The 18,506-nt window shown below is 50.1% G+C and overlaps 1 protein-coding gene across 1 annotated transcript in view; it reads left to right on the plus strand.

Moving 5' to 3' along the window:
• The window catches only part of ANTXR1 (ANTXR cell adhesion molecule 1), a 101,940-nt gene that overhangs the window by 65,777 nt on the left and 17,657 nt on the right, over window positions 1-18,506 (plus strand). Inside the window, exons 15-17 of the mRNA XM_027715532.2 lie at window positions 5,239-5,334; window positions 5,833-6,000; window positions 13,086-13,166. Coding sequence (XP_027571333.2) covers window positions 5,239-5,334; window positions 5,833-6,000; window positions 13,086-13,166 — 345 coding nt within the window. The remainder of the gene's footprint in view (window positions 1-5,238; window positions 5,335-5,832; window positions 6,001-13,085; window positions 13,167-18,506) is intronic.

Consider the following 18,506-nt stretch of genomic DNA (forward strand, 5'->3'; position numbering starts at 1 on the left):
CCAATTAATTCATTCAGAAATTGCAAATGTCATCAGCTCACCCCTGAGCTGCTCAGACAGCACGGGATGCTGAGGAGGTGGGGCCCAGAGCAGGACAGATGGTTTCACTTACAGCCAGGAAGGACTGAGTTAATGCCAAGCGGAAGAGGGGAATGGCTGAGGAGCCAGAGAGCACCTTTCTGGCCTGGGATTAGTCACTGAAGGTGGATCAAAACCACATTCTTCTACTTCCAGTGAATAGGAAGGCTTTTTCTAGCCCTGCTGGAGGAAGACACAGCCGCTTTTACTCATGTGTCCCATCACCTTTAGGCTGAGCTTATTGGAACAACTCTTGCTCAGCTCAGCCAGGAAGTTTACCACAGGGCCAAAACTGTTTCTACTACAGCAACACATCTTCTGCATCAAAAAATCCCAACTTGCAGATCTCTGCAGCTTCCAACAGTTCCCTATTCACTACCTGGCCCACAGAAGGATAGACTGACTGCAGGCAGTGCATAAACTGGAGCCCTCCCAAGCATCCCCAGGAGACACCCACTGTCCTCACTGCTGCCCTGCCCTGTGAACAGAGGCTAAACCACACTGCTGGGCCTGTCCTGGCAGCACTGGTTCCCACAGCAGGGATCAGGGACACAAAGCTCCCTGGCAAAGCCAAGGCAGGGTGTCCAGGTGACCAGAACTTCCCTTTCCTCACCTCTCAGACCCGTTTTTTCCCGTGTGCTCTGTCACCCAAGCTCCACAGTGCCCCGGAGTGTGGCACCAGAGCCAAGCCACCAACCAGCCTGTAATTGGATAATTCTTATGTCTGTTGTCCTCTTACCCACATACAGCAGAGCAAACACACACAAGAAAGTCCTGGAGAGACAGGGCCGTTGTCACTGTGCTGGGAGGCAGCTTGGGAAGGAGGGATTTAACTTACTGTTGTTCAGCCAAGGGATAAAACCCCCTGTTCAGCTCAATCCACTTTGATTGCTGTGAACTAATTTCTCCCACAACATTCATGAGGCCAGAGAATGACTAAAAGAGATTCATCTGCCTGGGGAGGTGCTTGAACCCTGGTTTGGTTGGAAGGGACCTTAAAGACCATCTCACTCCACCCCTCTGCCCATGGGCAGGAGCACCTTCCACTGGACCAGATTGCTCAATTATTGCTGTTCATTATTCTTTTCTAAACTGTTTTCCTCTCTTTTCCTGGAAAGCCTTGCTGGGGGGGTAGCAAAGCAAGCTCCAGAGAAAGGATCTGCTAGGAATTTTTTTGTAGGCATCAAGGCAGGAAATTTATTCTGCTGTTCCTGAAATAAAGCCAGGCCCCAGTGGTGTGCCAGTGCTTTTCCTTCCCTGTACTCCCCTTTTACAGCGAGTTATGGAAATATGGGTGGAGGAGAAAAAGAACCTTTCAAGAGACAGGCATTTAAAAGAAAAAATGGGGGTGCTATTGGCAGCAGCTGAGGTGCAGGTATTGCACCATGAAGATGTGGAGTTTTATGGCCAAATTTCAGATGAAATATCCAGGCAGGCCCAGCACAGTGCCCAGGCTGTGGAAGTTGGGATAAATCACATCACAGTGCAATGGGAGCACTGGTGGTAATTCCCTTCACCTTATCAGACCTTATTTCATCCTCCTGTAGCTCAGGGTCTGAGCTCTGGAGTGGGAGCAGCTCAAAACAGGGCTTCCTCTGGTCTGTGCACACACTGTGCACTAGAGGACATCACTTCAGGCAGGACCCCTGAGGATCTGTGCACAGACAAACGGGCAGTTTCTGTGCTCAGCAAGGCCAGCAAAGGTGCTTTGCTCAACATTTGTGTCCCGAGGATGAGCTGATATCAAGTTGAAGTTGGGGCTGTTCAGGCTGGAGAAGGCTCTGGGGAGACCTCAGAGGCTCTTCCAGGGCCTAAAAGGGTTCCAAGAGCTGGAGAGGGACTTAGGACAAGGGTTGGAGTGCCAGGACAAGGGGGACTGGCTTCCCACTGCCAGAGGCAGGGTTAGATGGGATATTGGGAGGAAATTTTTCCCCACAAGGGTGGGGAGGCCCTGGCACAGGTTGCCCAGAGAAGCTGTGGCTGCCCCTGGATCCCTGGAAGTGTCCAAGGCCAGGTTGGACGGGGCTTGGAGCAACCTGGGCTAGTGGAAGGTGTCCCTGCCCATGGGCAGGGGGTGGCACTGGATGGGCTTTAAGGTCCCCTCCCAACCCAAACCATTCTGGGATTGTGTGTGTGTTTTGGTGCCTCATGGGGTCTTTCTTCAGCTGCTCCTTGGCAGAGCACCAGGAGAACGTTTCCTCTGAGATGATCTGGGACCCGTGAGCACTCTCTGACAGAGGTTTGGGCCAGTGACAGGCAAAGAGACAAGAGAACCCAAAGTGATGAGTTTATGCAGCTGCAATTCAGATGCCTGGCAGGGAATAATGTACCAAGTAAAACCTTCCAGAGCAGGAGGAAAAGTCCCCTGAGAACAGAGCAAGGTGTCCTCAAAGTGTAACAAAGCCTCTGCAGCTGAGAGGTGGCCATGGGATTTGGAAATGAGTCCAGCACTGGGAGAAGGAGGCAGAAAGGAGCCTTGAGGACAATGGATTCACCTCCTTGTTCTCTCAGCTGTAAAACTCAATGATAGCATCTCTTATTCAGAGGAATGATTGTCCTGTCATATCTCAGCCCTTGGTGCAGGCAGAGCTCTCTATAAATGCTGAATTCTGACAAAATTCAGGCACTGCAGAGACAACTGGGAAAATAATTATAAGGGTGGGGAGAGGGGTAAGTTGTCCAAGCGGGTTTTTTTTTTATATCTAGCCAAATTTAGTTTGAATTCTTACCCTGAGTGGTTCAGATGTCCCTTGTGGAGCCTGAATTATCCTTGTGTTACCCACAGATGAGGTTCCCTCAGGTCGGGGTCAGAGTATCCAGAGCCTGGCCTGGCCTCTGAGATAAACAGAGATCTTTGTTTTCTGCAGTCCAGCAGTGATGAATCTGGATCTCTGACTGTGAAATGCAGCTCTGTCCTGTTCCTTCTGATTTTGTAAGAGAAACTCTAGCTCCATCTAAAGCAGATTTTGGGTGTGGAAAGTTGCCGAGTTCTGTACAGTCGTTTTCCAGCATCCTTAAATGCACTTGGATTTTCCAGGGCCGTTTTTTGTGCTGCAGCTGGGTCAGAGCTGGAGCTGCTGCTGCAGTTCTGCCTCAGGTGCAAACCCTGTGTAACCACAGGTAGAAAAATGCAGGTGAACCAGAGCCGGGAAGGGAGAATTCAGCCCTGGTCAGCCCTTGGGAACAGGGCACTGGGCTGGGGTGCTGGGCAGGGGGATCGCCTCCCTCCTGCTCCCCATTTCTCTGCTCTTCCCTCCCCTGACCCCCCATTTCCAGTTGCTTTCCTTCACATTGACCAAGTGTGCAGGACAGCACTGCTGGGGTGCGTTGTTTTGGTTTTTTTTTTTTTTGCTTGTATTGCAAAACCTCCCATGCCCTTGCAAACATGTAAACAGACTCATTCTGCAGAAAACTTGTGACTCCTTTGTTTTTCAAGTGGCCGCTGATGTCTCTCTGTGCCTCGCTCTGTTCTGGCTCCTCTCTCACACTGAAGGGACTTGCAGGGCTTTTAAGGGCTTGTGGGGAAGATTTCCTAAACTCTGGTATTTCCTGTTGTGAGAAGTCCAGTCTGTGCTAAACTGAAGAGAGAGAAAGAGAATTGCTGAAGGAAAATATTTAGATGGCTTTGCTTCAATTATATTTTTTTTTTTAAAAAGTCCTCCTGGAAAACTTCATGCAGAGATATTAAGTTCTTGGGTTGCAGCAAAGAGCCTCAGCAGCTCTGCCCAGAGTGAGAGAAAGAGATCAGCTACACAGAGTGAAGACCTTCACTCTTCCTTTAGATCAGGACAAATTTTGCAGCCCAATTTACGTGTACTTTGATAAACAGAAATGCTTCTGCTTACCATGAAAAGCGCAGTTTGTCTTGGATTTTTTCCCCCCAGTTTTTCAGTTTTCCTGCTGGGGAGTTTCAATTTCAAAGTATTTTTGGCTTTTCCCGTCTTGGAAAGCTCCTCAGTTTTGGAGTTTTGCCAAATCCCTGTGAAAAATTAAAAAAAGGAAAAGAAAAAAGAGAGAGGGACCATTTTTCTTTTCTCTCCACATTTTTCACAGGAAATACTTCACGTTTTTGATGAACTCTGCTTTTCTGCTTTGCCAGTTCACAGCCTGAGCTGTAGAAATTAAAGGGAAAGGCACTATCAGAGCTCCACTTACACTCTGCCCTATATATAGTGCAACAGAGAATACAGAGTATTAAATACACTCACTAAAGCTTTAGCAGACTCTTTTTAAATAAACTTAAGGAGGTTTTCTGGAGCTGTTAATTTGCCCATATCCGAATGTCATCACAAGACCAGGGTGCTGAGCAGGTGGGGGAGGTGCCTGCAGTGTGTAAGGGCAGAACAGAGAATTTCAGCCTCGTGTTGTCACACAGGGCCTGACTTTCCTTTGGCATAAGCCACAGGACTCCCTGAGGCCACACGGACTTCCATGAGCAGCCTCTCCAGCTGAGGCACAAGTTCACTATAGGAGCTAATTCCATTCTTGTGGCTTTTCCATCCCATTACTCTTGGCCAGCTCATCCCAGTAAACCTCATCTCCATGCTGGGCATTCCTGCTGGGGTTGTTCCCAAAGGCACCCCCAGTCTGCCATCACTCAGGAGCAAATGGCCTTGCTGTCTTGGTCTTTCCCCCCCACTCTGTCAGCTCTGAACTCCAAAATGATGATTTATCTGGGCCCTGGAGGGTTCCTGCAGCACAGGGAGCCCCGAGCAGCAGCAGCTGGGCCTCCCCTCTCATAGGCAGAAATGATGGCAGAAGTGAGTCCCTGCACATCACCCAGCCCTGCAGCCACAACACCCCAGCTCCTGAGCTCTGCTGACTGTTAATTTGGTGGCTTTTTCAATGATTTTGCAACTTGGAAACAATTTACTTCCGTGAATTTAAACATGATGAAAGACAGTCTCCTGAAAAAAACAACACAAAAAGACTAAAATCTCGTTCTTGCTGGAGCTGGTCTGTACCTTTCAAGTGGTGGTGGTGTTTATATCATGAAACATTTTCTTTTCATGAGTGTACATCCTCTGGAAAATTAAGAGGGAGAGACCAGAACCTTGCCTGCCCTGGCTCCAGCAGGCTCAACACAACCTGGGACTGTTTATTCCTTTCCATCCATGGTCATTCTTCCTCACAATGCCACCCCTTCCCTTTGTTTTGTAGGAAGAAGATGATGATGGCCTTCCAAAGAAGAAATGGCCAACGGTAGATGCCTCTTACTATGGTGGACGAGGAGTTGGAGGCATCAAACGGATGGAGGTAATTAAATCCCAGGGCATGAACCAGAACTGATCTGGGGACTGAGCTGTGATTCCCTCTGCAATTTACCCAGGAAGAAACTCAGGGGATAAGCACAAACTTCTTTAAGCTTTTTTGGTACCTCTGAGCCCAAGTTGATTTTTGTATAGGAATATTTGAGAGCCAACCATAGATTCCTGAAGTATGGGATCATCTTTTTTCTGCACTAAAGCAAGATCCTCCTCCATGCCTGGGACACAGGGGCAGTGTTGCCATACACAGTACAGGGAGATGGGTTTAGTTTCTCTGAAAATCTTCCCCACTCTCACATTCCTGATCAATCACAATGAAGGAGGAGTTCACAGTTTGGGGTGTAGTCCAGAAACAAGCTGCAGAGCCTGTGCATTGCTGTTCCCCTGGCTCTGGACCCTGGGGAGTGCAGAGCAGGACCTGCCCGTCCCAGCAGGGAGGTGACTGTGCAGCAGGTCCTGCTCTAACCTGTGCTGGCCCCCGTTCCAGGTGCGCTGGGGAGAAAAGGGCTCCACGGAGGAAGGGGCCAAGCTGGAGAAGGCCAAGAACGCGCGGGTGAAGATGCCGGAGCAGGAGTACGAGTTCCCCGAGCCCCGCAGCCTGGCCAGCAGCATGCGCAGGCCCTCCTCCCCACGCAGGTGGTACTCGCCCATCAAGGTACGTCCAGCCCGGGGCTGTGCTGCTGGGGGGCTTCCAGGAGATCCCTGCTGAGGGTTCACACCCAGGGCCGGGATCACAAACCTGAGGCCTCCAGGTGCTGCTGGAGGAGCTGTGCCCAAGAGAGTCACCTGATGTGCTGTGGAAAGCAGCCACGTGGGGCAGTGGGGATTTCCCACCTGGATGAGCAGGTTTTGGGGTTGCTTTTCTTTCTTAGGCCAGAACAGGACCCTGATCTCCTCCGGTGTTGTAGCAGCTTCTGGGAAGTGCTTTCAAACTCGACTGCACTCCTAAGGGTCCACACTGCACATTCCCTGAGATGTAGGGAATCAATAGCATCCTCTTCAGAGATGATTAAGGAACTGTCCTCTGATGAGGACAGACTGCAGGAGCTAGGCCTAGTTAGTCTGGAGAAGACTGAGAGGGGATCTCATCAGTGCATATAAATATCTCAAAAGGGTGTCAAGAGGATGGTGTCAGACTTTTCAGTGGTGCCCAGTGACAGGATGAGGAGCAATGGCCATAAACTAAACAACAAGAAGTTCCATCCCAACATGAGGAAGAACTTCTTTCCTCGGAGGTGGCAGAGCCCTGGAACAGCTGCCCAGGGAGGGCGTGGAATCCCCTCTCTGGAGACATTCCAAACCCACCTGGATGTGTTCCTGTGTCACCTGCTCCAGGTGACCCTGCCTGGGCAGGGAAGTTGGACTGGATGATTTCCAGAGGTCTCTTTCAACCCCAACAATTCCATGATTCTGTAATCCTCTCCTTAGAAAGAGGGGGAAAATAGGAAGCAAATTGCTGTTGAATGTCCCCAGGGAGGACTGTCCTCAGCAGACCAAGGGCTGCAGCCCAGCAGATGGGTGTGTGCCAGCAGACAGGGCTCACAGGGCAGCACACTCACCTCAGGACAAGGACTGGGATGAATTAGAGCCTCGGAGGGGGAAGGTCAAATTCCCCCCAGTGCCAGGTCACATCAGTGCAAACCTGCCCAGCAGGGATCCCAGGAATGGGGGGACTCCCCTTCCCTGCCATCTGTCCCCAGGACAGGCAGCTGTTCCCCAGCTTGTCCTCACTGACACAAACGGTTGGCAGTGAACAGAACAGAGCAACTGAGAGCTGAGCTGGAGCAGAGCTCTTCCTTGCACATGGGAATGCTGCTTGTGGGGAACAAACCACACAAACAGGTATTAACTGCGCCATCCAGGAGTGCTGTGGGGGCACTGCAATGTCAAAGAGCTGATGTCTTGCATCCAGGACTAATTCAGCTGTCCTCAGGAAAGGAGAGCAGCTTAACAACTGTGTGACTGCTCTAATGAAAAGGGGAAAATAATCTCAGGTTTATCTCTTTTGGGAAATGCTGATGCCCTTCTCGTCTCTTCAGTCTGGGGTTTTTGGAGCAGCACTGTAGTTATCAGGCTCAGAAAAGACTGAAAACACCCAATTCATATCCAAGTGCAAACCTTGTACCACAAGAACTTGGGTTTGAAGAGCTGAGGTGCTGGTTTAGGGTCTTAGAAACCCTCTATGGGCCATTTACCTGCAAAGGGGGTGTGTGTAACACATAAGGAACATTGCAGCGCATAGAGCTCATCTTAAACTTGATTAAAAAACTTAAGGCAGTGAGATGTCCTGCGCTGCAGTACACCCGGGGTTCCCTGCTTTGGATCTTGTTCCTGCTCAGCTCCAGGCAGTGCCCACAGGAATTTGGGCAAGTCACATGTTTTGGCTTTCCTTGGCCATTGATCTTGCAGCTGGTTCAGATCCAGTGGTGGGAATGCCCAGGATGCACAGGGGAGTCATCTGAGAGCAGAGCCTTGCAGTTGTGTTGTAATGACTTCACCGTGTGTCCATGAAGGTTGTTCATCCCACACTGGGACAGGTTGGAGTCAGTCCTGTGAGCTCGGGGTGGGGAGTGGAGCACACCCAGTCCCACAGAGCTGCTCCTTTGTTCCTCAGTGCACTGCTTTGTCCTTTTGCATCAGTGCATTTGTAAAACACACCAGCTCCATCTGGGAGATCCCCCCCGTGTGCTCCTGGAAGTGACCTCACTCAGCAGACAGACACAGTGGGGCTGGTTTTTGCCACTGAGCTGACAAGCACTGATTTAACTCCAAGAGCCCTGAATTCCTGCTCGGGCAGCTGGAACCCATGTGGGCACAACTCCCTGAGATAACCCACTGAGAGCTGGGGCCTTTCCCACACCAGGTGCTGCTGAGTTTCTCCCCTTTCCCAATTCAAGCTGTTGAATTACAGGAGACCTTCAGTGATTTTTCAGGGTTTATTCTGCATGGTGGGAAATCAGTTCTGAAAAGAGGAGTCAGATTTGTTGCAGATTTGTGTCCCAGCTGGAAGTTCTCCAAAGTTCAAGAGAGTCTTGGAGGAAAGATTCAATGTACGTAGGGCTCAGGTTCAGTTCTGACTCTGGAACAGCTTTTGCTTCATAACAACAAGGATTCAGTTATAAGGGGGCCTACAAATATTAAGAGTATCTCATGGGTGATATATATTCTTAATTCCTTTAGAAATATCTCTCTTATCTACCATTCCAAGTGCATACAGGAAAAGGACAGTTCCAATCCAAGGCCTGATATCCAAACACTCCCAAAACTTTGGGGTGTTCCACATCTGGATAGTATGTAGTATTAGTATTTAGCCTGGAGAAGAATTTACCTAATAATTAATTGGCACCACTCCCCTGATTGAGCCACACCCAAAAGGACAGTGTATGGAGGCAGGATAACTGCATCCAGCACTTTCTCCACGTACAATCATGAGCGCTCATCAAAACCAGGAAGAACCAGGAATTCCTATGGAGCAGGATCCTGCTGTCCTACAGGGAATTGGCAGAACTGGCCAAATTCCTCAGCACTGTTGGCAGAAGCTCTTGTCCTGGGAGCACCTGGAGATGAATTTGGCATTACTCAGGGAAGCTTTCATGGAGCCATGGCAGGGGAGGCCAGGAGAGAGAACCTGGGAGCTCCCCAGGGCTGGACCTCCCCAGGGCAGCACTGCTGGAGTGGATCCATCCTTCTCTGCTTCGTCCAGTCTGGGTTTGAAGTAACACAGAGGCTTCCACCACTTCTGGGGGGGATATTCATAGACTCCCAGACCTCACCCCCAGGAAATGGCTCCTGACACTCAGCCTGAATGTTCCTTCATCCCCCTGATCCAAGTGCACTTGGCTCCTCTGGTTAAAGGAGATGTTGAATTTCCACCCCCTCCACCAGGCTAGTGGAAAAACCTCTCTGGGAGTGAGATAAATATGCATGTAACAAGCTGCTTAAAAAATCCTTGGTAAAGGAGAAGGGCGATGAATTAAACCTCGGGAACAGCAAAACAAGGTCTCTTGAATCTGACACAGAGCCAGGAAATTCACATTTTAGGGCCAGTCATCTTGTTGGCCACAGGCCTCCTCCATGCTGCACAAGTACCAGCCTGTACTTGGAGTGTTCAGCCCTTTGGAGTTTATGTGATGGAGTTCTTCTTCCCTCTGTTTTTTAATCTTCCCAGAGTCATGTCTATAAACAGGTAGACAGCTGAGAGTGGATTAGATTCCCTTTTGAAATGCTCCAGAGATTTATTTGCTACCAAATGTGGCTACTGATACTTAAGGGACTGTGGTTATGGTTATTGCTATCCTGATTTGCTGCTGTGACTCCTTAGCATGGTGCCAGCTGGATTATCCCACTTTTAAAATGTCATTTCAGCTGTTTGAAAAGTCAGTGCAGATAATCCAAGGAGAATGACAAATCTAAAAACTTCTTAAGCAACTCACCAAATCCCCGGTTCATCTGACAGGGAGGGACAGCACAAAACGTGGATGGAAGCGAATCAGAGAATCGGAATTGCTAAGGTTGGAAAAGACCTCTAAGGTCCTCAAGTCCAACCACAATGCAGCACCACCACCATGTTCACCTCTAACTCATGTCCTCAAGTGCCACATCCACGTGTTTTTTGAACACTTCCAGGGATGGTAACTCCCCCACTGCCCAGGGCAGCCTGTGCCAAGGCTAAACAACTCCTTCTGTGAAGAAATCTTTCCCAATGTCCAATCTAAAACTTCCCCTGGCACAACTTGAGGCCATTTCCTCCCATCCTGTCACTTGTTACCTGGAACAAGAGACTGACCCCCACTTCACTACAACCTAAGTTTGAAGCAACAAATGTTGGTCTCAAAAAGAAACCCCAGTGAATCCTCCGTGGGGCCACTCCTGCCCCAACTGATCCACGTGTCCCTGGAACGTTCTCCAGCCTTTGTCCCTCCTGTCCCTCTTCACAAAGCTGACATGACCTTGCTGGAAGAGGCCCAAATGCAGCTTGGATTTACAGACAGGTTACAAAACTGCCTCTGACTGACACCACCAGGTCTCAGAGCACTGTGGGATCGGGTACCAGGGCCAAAATGGTGCTGAATTAACCACGAATTCAGAGGAAAATGGATTCATGTTAAAGCAAAGCCTGGAACTGTGCCCTCCTTCATTTGTCATCTGCCCTCACTGGTTCTTTTTTCTGGGCTTCAGATCTAAAAGGACTCAAGGCTTTATTTGCCTCCAGACCTTTCTTTTTTCTCCAAGTGACCTTGTGCTTCAGCTGCAGAGGAGTTCCCAAACACAGGCCCAGCCCGTCCGCTGGAGAGCACAGAAGGGCTTATATTTCCACATGGATGCATTGCCATTTCATTTCTTCAACCAACATCATCCTTTCCATATGCACACTCCCTCCCTTCCACCCAGATGTCTCAGGCAGACCCTGAGGCTCCATTCAGACTCCCAAAGATGGAGCTCTTGGCTTTTCCCAAGAAATCCTGGTACGTTCTTGGAAATTAGGACTGAAGAGTAAAAAGGACTTTTTTTGTTCCATGGAAAATTGTCATTTTGCCTCTGGTTTCCTAAAGGAAAAATGGAAGAAAAAGGTACTTAATTCTGAAGTTGTCAGAGTGGACAGGAGATCAAGAGCTTCCACCAGCTCTGCTGTAGGAGGAAAGATGGATTGGGATAGAAGGGATGGCTTCCCTCAGGTCTGAGGGGTTCTGCTGTCCAAATGCAGAAGAATCTGACAGAGAAGTTTCTTGCTTCTTCCTTTGAGAATAACAGACTTTCCTGGCTCTCACCTTGGGAAGTCTTTTCCCAGTATCCTATGGAAACGAGTTCTATGCATTCTGTGTGTCTGTCTGTCTCCACCCATGTCTCCAACTCCCAAATAAGCTTTGAACCATTGGCTCCATGCACTGGTTGAGGAATAGAGGTCTCAGAGAGGATTATGGCCCTGATGGTTCCTAGAAAAGGGAAGGGAAAGATTCTCCCCATGAAGGGGGGAGAGCACACATGGAGTGCACTGAGTGTTTGGATACCAGGGAACCAAAGTCACTGAGGACCTTCCAAACACCCAGCTCTTGCCTTCCCAGGCACTGCAGTTCACTGCCCAGACCCAGGCTCTTCAGAAAACAAGCTGCCTTGCTCTTAATGATGCCACTGACTCTTTCCCCACCACCTCTGGCATGTCCAGCTCACATTTCCATTTGTTAATCCTGTCCTGCAACAGTTACACGAGGCAGTTCTGCTCTCACAAAAGTGTTGTAGGCTTTGTTTCAAGGAACCAGGGAGTGATCAGACAGGAGATTCTGGGTCCAGTCAGGGGTCGGTCTTCAGGTTTGATGTGCTCATCTACAGGAGATAGTTTTGTACCAAAGGACAACTTTGTCCATTCTCAGAATATCCTGTCTCTGGCTCTGCAGGTACAGTAAGTGCACTGAATGTTACTGGTGGGGGGTTTGCTCATGGTTTAATATCACAGCACATGGAGCATTTGGAACAATACTTGTGGAAACATTAATAAATGCTGTTTGTTCTTAACCCTCTCCAGAAATTTTTACAAATCTTTGGGTGTTGTGCACCTAACAGACAGAGGGCCAAATGGCAAAGTTAATGGCAGTAGAGTTTGATCAAATAATCTTGAGCTCGTAACATGTCTGTAGCCTTCCACGGAGCCAGCCAAGGTGCTGCACTCCTGTAAACCCTCCTGCAGGTCTTCCAGGAGCTGAGTCCACTGTGCCAGTGACACCCCGGCCTGTTGCAGTGGGGATATAGCAGGAGTCCCTCAGCAGCAGACGTGCATTTCAGAGCAGATGATTTGGGGGATATTTCTCCTGTGGCCTCGCTGAGCTCGTTTGCAGAGTAACTGCAGGCTTGGCGTGTGCTGTGGCTCTGAGCTCCTGTCAGGGCTGAACGCTGGGCCTGCAGGGCAGGAGGCAGCTCAGGAGGGGCAGGGACCACACAAATCAACCAGACTCTCTGTCAGCGAGACCTTTCAACACGCTGGGGGTTCAGCACTGCCCGTCTGAGCCGTGCATGTGCACCCGTGTGGGGAGGGGCTGCGGGGTGTGGGACCACCCGGGAGGGAGCAGCTCCTCAGAACTGGGGTGCTGGGGCAGCCTCTGAGCTCCTGGGGCTGGAGGGCTTTGACAGACAGGTGTTGCTGACTGGAAAAGCTGCAGATCTGAGCTGGCACACGGGGTGGGCCGGGGGAGCCTGGTGGGAGCTGGAGACGTGACTGCCTTGCTGGGTGGCAGGAGGGACTGAGCGGCCACCACACAGCACCCAGCTGGGCTCAGCTGCCCTGGCACTGGGGAGGGACGGGCTCTCACTCAGCTCTCCCCAGCAGGTTGTTTTGAGACATAAATCAAAATGATTTTTAACATGTCATGATGGTCACCCAGACCTAGAGACAAGCTCTCAGCCAGGGGAGGAGGCACAGTTGGAAAGGTGCCGTATGAATTCCCCTGCATTGCTTTGGCATTTTGCTGGTGATGGTGTCAGGAGCTGAGTAGGTGTTAGTCTCTCTCTCAGCCCAGGTGGTATCTGAGTCACTTTGGAAAGATTGGGTACATGGATACTGTTGTCTGGCAGACACCTGAAAGCTCCTCTGCACTTGCAGCAAGTGTCCGTGAGAGAAAACATTGCTCTTCAGCATCTTCTATGGGCACTGGAAACGACTGAGTAAACCCTGTGTGGGTCCCAGCTGCGTTGTCCCTGCCCTGCACTTTGCACAGAGCATAACAAACACCCTGTTTCTCTTGGTTCCAGGGGAAGCTGGACGCTCTCTGGGTCTTGCTGCGGAAAGGATACGACCGCGTGTCCGTGATGCGCCCTCAGCCAGGAGACAAGGTACTGTGCTCAGAACATCTCCTCACAGCAGGGAGAAGTGACATCCCTCTGAGGCTCCTGACTGCCTTGGCACCTGGGACTGAGGGCAGACACTGAGCCCAGCTCAGAAACAACCAGTCAGGTCTGTCAGCGCCGTGTGTGGCTGCAGCTCGGGCGGTTTGGCCGATGCAGTGCCAGGATGAGCTGTCCCGGGGCAGGGGCAGGAATACCCACCCAAGAGCCCAGCACAGTCCTGCCCTGGGGCACAGAGCTGCTCTGTCAGCCACAGAAGGAATTCTGATGAATAGGAAGGGATATTCCAACGTATTTTGATATGACTCAAGGAAACAGCGTGAAGCTGTCAGGGCAGGCTCAGGTTGGATCTCAGGGAAAGGTTCTTCCCCCAGAGACTGGTTGGGCACTGAGGGCAGTGGGCACAGCCCCAAGGCTGCCAGAGCTCCAGGAGGGTTTGGACAATGCTCTCAGTGACAGGGTGGGATTGTTTGGGTGTCTGTGCAGGGCCAGGGGTTGGATCAATAATCCTTGTGGGTCCTTTCCAACTCAGGATATTCTATGGTTCTGTGATTTTCCTTCATTAAATTCACCTCATGGTGGAAAATGTCAGTTATGTGAATGTCTTATGCAGTCGGTTCCACACCTTTGACACAAATCAACAACAGGGCTTGGAGTAGCTTCAGGAATAGATTTGTCTCAAAGTGTAACTGCAACATTGTGAAGACTTCAGGAAATTCAACTACACAGGAAACAGTTTTTTGGTGGAGAATCACAGGTCTGTAACATTTGGCTCCCTGTAAGGAGTTTTGTTGAATACAGGCCCAGTGACCCATTGTGAATTAGAAGGTTTAATATTTTATTCCTTCCAGCGGAAGATTTGCTGAAATGCCTTCAGTGATCCTGATTTCTGGGAGAAAAGCTGGTAACATACAGATTGCTGGTGCCTGGCAACAGTCCCTCAGAAATCAGGGTCTGAAGAAAGCCTGTCCTGTGAATAATTTTTTTGACTTAACAAGCTAAAATTATTTGTATGGCAGGTGCCACTTTCATTTCTGCTGGGGAGAATCCACTGGAACAGTTTCCAGCAATTCCTCTTGGTGCAGCTGCCAGGAGGCTCCGTCCCTTTTCGGTGACATGTCCCTTGGACATGTCCCTGTGTCCTGTCACAACAAGCACCAGCAGGATCAGCCCATACAGGTGTTACATGATCCACCCTCGGAGTAAATTAAGCCCTTTATGAGTGAGTTGTGCTATAAGGGGTCTCTGACCTGGTATAATGTGATTTAGTGTGAAAGAGGAACTGGCTGAAAATGCACCCAGGCTTGGAGCTGCTGAAATACCTGTTTCTCTCCAGCTCACTCCTGTGTTTGGGCACTTCCCCGTGTAGATGTGAAGCACTTCCAGACCCTCCTGTAAGGGTAGACTGCTCTTAGAACATCTGTTTTCCTTCCATGAGCCTGAGTGTTTGGCTGCTTTGAACAGCCACTGTGTTACAGAACATCACTTGCAGATTGGTAATTGCAGATTGAAGGGAGCACTTTGTGTTTGTCCCTCTGCAGCAGTGGCAGAACTCCAGGTGATGTCACCCCCCCAGCACCGGCAAAACCAGGCTGAGACCTCACTGTGAGACTCTGCAGTGACTTGCGTTAGTTTACACAGCTGAAATGGCAGAATTAGGTCGGGTTTTCCACTTTCTTATTCAGCAAAAATGTGTGGGTTTTGTTTCCCTATTTCAGATTCAGACTAAGGAGAAGCATCAAGCTTTCAAGCACTGGGTTCAACTGTACCATTTCTGACTCATCTCCCATCTTTCTATAGACATTCCCATCATTTGAATGCTGGTTTAGTCTGTCCTGCCTCGCTTTCTCCTTTGTAGCTGTAGAAATTGATTTTACTGGGCATCAGGAAGGTTGGCTTTGTAACATTTAGAGGCTTCTGTGCCAGGGACCAGGAATGGATGAGGCAATATTGCTGTAAACTGAACTGCTGTAAACTGACTGTGCTTTGGGAGCCAAATTAGTCAAAAAGAAAAGCAAAAGGCTGCAAAAATAGTTGCAAAATCTGCACCTCACAGAATAAGGACACTCTCAGCCCTACTGGATCCCTGCCAAACCCCTTCTGTTCTCCTCTGTGCTACTGTTCTTCTAAGAGAAATTTAAATGCGTGTCCAATCTTAGGATACAAAGGCTGCAGGATTCAGGCTGCTTCAAGGCTTGTGGCTTCTCCCAGGTCAGCAAACATCAAATATTATCTCATAAAACACATCAGTGCTCTGGTGTGACTGGAAATCCAGGGGGAAGGTCAGTGCTGAATTGATGGGAATGGCAGCATGGAAACATCTGCCAGTGCTGACTGCAGCTGCCAGTGCCCTCAGAGCAGAGTCCTGGGGCAGGGAGAGCAGCCTGCCTTCCCAGCAAGGAAAAAATACCAAGGAAAGGAGCAATTCCGCAGCAAATCCTTTTTGAAATGAAACCTGTGTCTGTAGGGCAGTGCTGAAAAAGAAAAGGAGCAAATGTTGCGCTGCAATGATGGGAAATTTCTCTCCATGCAAACAGCTGTGTGGCCAGAACTCCCTGCCTGGGAAGTCAGGGCTGGGGTGAATGGGCTTGGATCCAATCCCCGCCATCAACTGGGAGACTTTCACCAGAATCCCAGTGAGAGGGTCTCTGGATTGCATATAAACACAACCCTTCCTCTGCAGTGGGTGTCTGATAATGTAAGTTTAGTATTGTCTCCACCATTCCCTTCATCCAACCCAGGAAATAGTTCTTGGAGTCTCTCTGACTTGGAACAGCACTCACAGCCACAGCTTTGCTCTCCAAAGTCAAGACCCCTTTTGTGATGGTTCTATGGCCTAGGCACTGGGTTCCTTGGCAGGAACATTTATTTATAGGCCTGGCCAGGTCCCAGGGATGCAGCCAGTGGTGGGTGTGTGATGGTGACAGGTACTGGGGAGGTGTGTTCTGACACAGGCTTGGAGAGCTGGCATGTCACCTCCCCAGCCTGACCTGCACTGGGGCCAACAGGATGGATCCAACAGGTTCAGATGCTCCTGATGCAGGAGGTGCTGAGGGACAGCATGTGGAGGACAGTCACACCCAGGCAGCCCTGCACATGCACACACAGACTCCTGGATGCTCTCCCATCCCTCTGCTCCTGGTGCAGGGTTTGCCAGGGGTAGAGCTGTCAAAGTCATTTTGGCAGTGCTGAGCCCAGATATAAATTCCTGTGTCCTGTCCATGTGATTCCATACAGCTGTGTTGGATCAGGGGCACAACAAGGACAGACTTGGTCCTCACCAGGCTGCCAAACCTTCAGCAGTCTGTGGGCTCTCAGAGGTGCCCACTGGCAGGTTTGGGTTTGATCCTGTTCTGCTGGGAAGCACAGCTAAAGGAATGCTCTCCCCAGCCTGGCAGCGAAGGGGCCATCGAAGCTGCTTCTGACCAGTCCAAGCCAGTGGTGTGTTTGAAAGTGGAGGCACAGATGGTTTGAACTCCAGCCCAGGTGCCCAGTGCAGACCCAGCCCTGCTGCTCTCAGAGGACAGAACCCTTGGAGGTCTAGGACAGGGCAGCTCTAGTTTTCCAGCTTTTCTGCCAGCTCTCCTCTCTCAGGGTGCTGCAGGGCCCAGGTCACCCATCATTGCCATCCCAGCTCCTCTCAGCAATGCTGGGCTCTGGTTTGTCTCCCAGGGCAGTTCCAAACCAGCCCCGTTTCAGTCCGACCATGTGGCCACTCCGGGGAATTCCTGACATGAACTGAACAAACTCCTCAGACTCAGCTCAAAGCAGCAGCCCACTCTGCCAGCTCTGCACAAGCTGCCAGCCATGGACATGACCTGGGAATGAGAGAGCCAGGGACTAGCAAAGCATCCCCCAGGAACCAGCAGCCTCAGATGGAGCCACCGATCAAACACCCACCGCACGGAGCATTCTCAGGTTGGATGAACATCCAAACCCTTGCAGGCAAACTTTATGGCTAGTGAAGAGGAGGTGGAAATTTGCAGACAGGAGCCTTTGACCATATGATATTCCTAAAAGCTACAAGGAGGAGCTGTTTTGATAGCAGTTTGTACCTCCTTCCTTCTCTTCTCTTTCCTGAACAAAGGGAAACAGATTTCAGACTTAGTGTTGTCAAATGGGCTCCTTAATTCACCCACTGATCAAGATAAAAAAGTGAAACCAGATGAAAAATAACTGAAAGGCATCTCTGTTTGCTTTGGAGCCTGGAAAGGAGCTGGACTGAATCCCAGGGTTACATCATTTTCATATATAAGCAATCCCTCGCTATAATCAGTGACTGCAGCCCCTGCCAGCACACGAGCTGAGCTGCTCAGAAGATTCCTTGCATAGAATGAAACACGGATTCCACTTTAAACCCCACACTGAGTAATTGTTGCTGTTTATCTGCTGCAGCCCACACAGCTTCCAGGGATCTGTGATTTGTCAGGAAAGATGTCCCCTGCCCTGAGATTCACATCAGTCTGTAACCAGAGAGTGATGCAAGGGCAGGCACTGAACATTTGCAGTTTATATCCATTGCAGGGGATAATGTGGGGACTGGAGGTTCCAGTCCTCCTCCTCCCTGTGACCTCACAGTCCCTTGTCTTTGCCCCTTGGCTGCTCAGGCCTGAACCTGTGGCTGAAGGTGGAGACCCTGTGGGGCTGTTTCCTCCTCTGACAGGCACAGCGATGGGATCACTGAGCAGGGAGGGCTGGGGCAGGGCTGGATGGTGCTGGAGACAGAGCTGAGACCTCTCCAAGAGCTGCCAGAAGGGAAGGCATCCCTGTCCAGAGCATGACACCAGCCTGAGCCACAGCTCCTGGGAAGCTCCAGCAGTTGGAGAGCCCAAGGTCACACTGCAGCCCCTGTGGGGCCTGGCAGGAGCACACGGGGAGCAAACCTTGGTCTGCTCTGCAGAGGCTTTTAACAAGGCACCTCTTATCCCAGAGCAAAAGGAAAAGAGAGGGATGCTCAGGACCCATTTTGAAGTGCACCCAGAAAGGCTGAGATGCACAAAAAGGTGGTGAAATTCTGGGTTTTTGGAGACAGACCTGGGGACAGATGGTCTGAGGTTACCAACAGACACAGATGGTTCCAATAAGGCAAGGAAGGAGAGTCACATGGGATTCCTGTGGGCTTCTCACATTTTCGAGAGACTAGGTTTGCATTCTTGTCAGCATTAATGAGGTTATTTTTATATTGGAAACATCATCAGATGGGGTGATGCAAAAATATATACATTTTTTAGAGAACTTTATCATTTTTACAGTGGAGCACAGGAATGCTTATTTGTGCAAATTGCTCGCAGGACCCAGACAATTCTTGTCTCTTTGAAGTGTCAGTTG

Source organism: Pipra filicauda, unplaced genomic scaffold (assembly GCF_003945595.2).
Source record: "Pipra filicauda isolate LSUMZ 115617 unplaced genomic scaffold, ASM394559v2 scaffold364_size791107_pilon, whole genome shotgun sequence".
Lineage (NCBI taxonomy): Eukaryota > Metazoa > Chordata > Aves > Passeriformes > Pipridae > Pipra > Pipra filicauda.